Raw genomic sequence first — 3,200 nt, forward strand, 5'->3', positions numbered from 1 at the left:
TATGGAGGCCACGCTCTCATTCCCGAGCAGCGTCGAGCGCAGTTGCGGGTCTTTATCTCGCAACATCAATGAAAAGGTGGCCAACCGACTGAGAAAGAGGCCATCATGATCCTCGATCACGGCGATGACAGCAGCATACCCGTGCCGGCGGTATTTATGTTCGTTCCTGGCATGCTGGTTGTCGTGTTCCCCCACCGGAATGTTTGCTCTTCCTAACTCTATGTCTTATGTGAGCAGCGCCGCCTTTGCTCAGGCTCGGCTCAGGCCAGGCTCACCTTCGGCTTAGGCAAGTGATGCCACGTGCTGTAATTATGCCCATCCCTCGCTGATGCCTAAACCCCAAACATCACTCTAGCGGTGTAGATATACCCAGTTAATTAATACTTGCCTTTTCTCTAACTTTACATATCCCTCTTGCCAAATAGCTCTAACGGTAGACTTGTAACACTTGTGTCTATCTCAACCGATTTTCTTGACAAATATATTCTGCGTACTCTGTGCCATGCCTGATTCAGCTGGTCTCAAGTACCTTTCACTTAAATTCTGCGAAAAGTGTTTAATCCACCACAAAAATGCCGCATCCAAATCCAAGTCAATGCATCAGTCACAACATCACAACATTTTTGCCTTAGAAGCTTCCGCTTCTGCTGGGTGTACACAATGCAGCATCTTCTACAGCCAGTTGCCTGATGCGGAGATTCTCAAACTCCGCAATCAAACTCCGACCCCAGTAGCTGAAATGTGTGGTCCTACTCTCTATCAACAACCCAATCTCTGGCACCAGCTTGATATGTCGTATATATATCTCACCTATCGAAAGGCTAATGACTATGACACTGTGGGTAAAATCGCTTTCGTGGAAAGCGTCCAAGGTATTTACATGGCTCTACTTTACTGAATGACTGAATTCCTAACTGACAAAGTCTAGCAATTAACGAGTACAAGCATCGCATCAATAGCAATACCAATTGTGACGCTTCTTGGTACATTTCCCACTACTGGCTCAAGAAGTGCGTGGAAAATCACAGGCCATGTTCGAAGCGGACGAAGCTACATAGGCTACCGACGCGTCTGCTTGATCTTGGGAGATCGGGAATTCTCACCGATATTCGGCTTTGCGAGTCTGCAAACCTTAGCCAGGATATTAAGTACTTCACTTTGAGTCACTGTTGGGGGACGTTGAAGTTCTTGATGCTCTTGAAGGGCAACATAAAAGCGTTTCAGAAGTCGATTCCCATTCAGGAGCTGAGCAAAACATTCCAGGATAGCATAGTTGTAACAAAGCGACTGGGCTTTCGTTATCTCTGGATTGACTCATTATGTATTATCCAAGACGACGATGAAGACTGGCAAAAAGAGTCAGCATTAATGAGTATGGTTTACGGGCTATCAACTTTGAACCTCACAGCGGCGGGAGCTCAAGACGGGAGTGAGGGACTATTCTTTCAGAGATCACCGTCTTTAGTAAAGCGACTTGAGTTTTCTGTTCCCCCCGATACCAAGAAATCGGATGATGAGGTATTCCAGGGTGTGGATCTTCATCTTTACGACCGATGTATTACTTGGAGCCCTATAGCTGCACGAGGCTGGACTTTCCAAGAACAATATTTGGCTCCACGTTCTCTGCACTTCGGAAAGTCTCAGCTGTTCTGGCAATGCAAACATGGCTATGCATGCGAGACATTCCCGGATGGCCTCCCTGCTGAGCTTAATCCGCTCGAGCAAAGTCGCTTTGCGTATCATCGAGAGGGAATTCTTGGCAAAATTTCCAACCAGCAGAACCATCTCCGACGGAATCATTCAATCCGAAGTCTTCGTCAAACAGGCTTCTTGAAAGAATGGCACGAGGTCGTCCATCAATATTCGAAGAGAAAATTGACTTATGGAAAAGATAAGCTGTTGGCCATTTCTGGCGTTGCTAGGCATTTACACGAGAAATTTGGTCATGAGTACGTTGCTGGATTATGGAAACCGGAATTGGAATGGCAATTGATGTGGAGTGTCAATTCTTTTGCAGGCCTACGCTCTGTTTTATATAGAGCGCCATCCTGGTCATGGGCTTCTGTAGATGGCGAAATTATTCTGGGTTCCGACGACGATGATATCATCTGGCAGACTTGTCTCGAAATCCTCGACACTTGCATTTTCCCTGTAGCTACGGATCCCTTTGGCCAATTAAGAGATGGTCACCTACAAGTAAGAGGCAGAAAGATGACATATGGTAAGCACATGGGGAGAAATGGATTGACCTTGATTATGGGAGAACGGTCGGTTGAAATCGAGTGCGAGGTCAAAATGGACGCCTACTTCGAAGCGCTAAGTACATTCTACTGTCTCTTAGTATATGATGGCACACCCATGTTATCAGGCCGTTGGTTACGAGGTTTGATATTGCAAGCATGCGATAGTCGACCGGGATATTTTAGTCGTCGTGGCATGTTCAAGATATCACCAGGGAACTCAGAAGGGTTCAAATCCACTATCGGAGCACCTGTGGTTGATAGTATAAGAACAGACTTTGGCAAGTTCGACGGGGTTGATGAGTTTCAAAATGACCAATTCATCATTACTCTAGTCTAATCACTCATTCTTAAACGACGCCTATATGATCATTTCTCATTCGTTGACTAGCTAGGCGTAAAATACTTGAACGGAATTTTGGTTAGCACTTACAAAGGCGCTAGTGGCAGCTTAAGAGGCCGTGTAAGAATTGAGAACCTATTATCTTGTCTAGTATAGTGAGACGTGGGCGAAAGTACAAGAGTGCAGAACTTGAAGCGCCAGAGCTAACTAACAAGATGGCACGGATGAGCAATGCCCCCAAGCCAGCGAGTGCCTTGGTGATACAGGCCAGCAGAACACAGATTGCTGAGGATGAGATTGAGCCAGAACTGTGGAGAGCTCCAGTGGCGTGGATGTATTAACTGAAGAGGAGACTGCTGCACGATGTTTTAATAGAGTCGATAGACTGATCGTTGTTTGAGGCAAGCTCAGGCTGGCTTCCTTGTTGCTATACAGTAGAGTTGATGTTAATCTTCGTTGGTTTTGCATATGGTTGGTGGTTGTACCTTTATTCGCTATTGTGTTCGCCGTCATTGTTCTCGCCGTCGTTGTGCCTTTATTCCTGTGTCTTGGGAAGTATTGCCTCTTATCGCCGTGCACATCACCGTCGTGCTATGTTGTTACCATCTGAACTGGTC

The 3,200-nt window shown here is 46.2% G+C and overlaps 2 protein-coding genes across 2 annotated transcripts; both read left to right on the forward strand.

Moving 5' to 3' along the window:
- Positions 1–411: 411 nt before the first annotated feature.
- Positions 412–2,715, forward strand: K444DRAFT_604629 (HET-domain-containing protein). Its single transcript, XM_024878820.1, has 2 exons — positions 412–872; positions 929–2,715. Exons 1-2 carry the CDS (start codon positions 503–505, stop codon positions 2,578–2,580), a joined length of 2,022 nt encoding a protein of 673 aa, XP_024726617.1. The 5' UTR covers positions 412–502; the 3' UTR covers positions 2,581–2,715.
- A 23-nt stretch (positions 2,716–2,738) lies between these two features.
- On the forward strand, positions 2,739–2,924 carry K444DRAFT_548835 (uncharacterized protein; the record flags this gene model as incomplete). Its single annotated transcript, XM_024876401.1, has 1 exon — positions 2,739–2,924. A coding segment is annotated over one exon (186 nt), but the record flags the coding sequence as incomplete, so codon positions are not given.
- Positions 2,925–3,200: the final 276 nt, after the last annotated feature.

This window comes from Hyaloscypha bicolor, assembly GCF_002865645.1.
Source record: "Hyaloscypha bicolor E unplaced genomic scaffold K444scaffold_189, whole genome shotgun sequence".
NCBI lineage: Eukaryota > Fungi > Ascomycota > Leotiomycetes > Helotiales > Hyaloscyphaceae > Hyaloscypha > Hyaloscypha bicolor.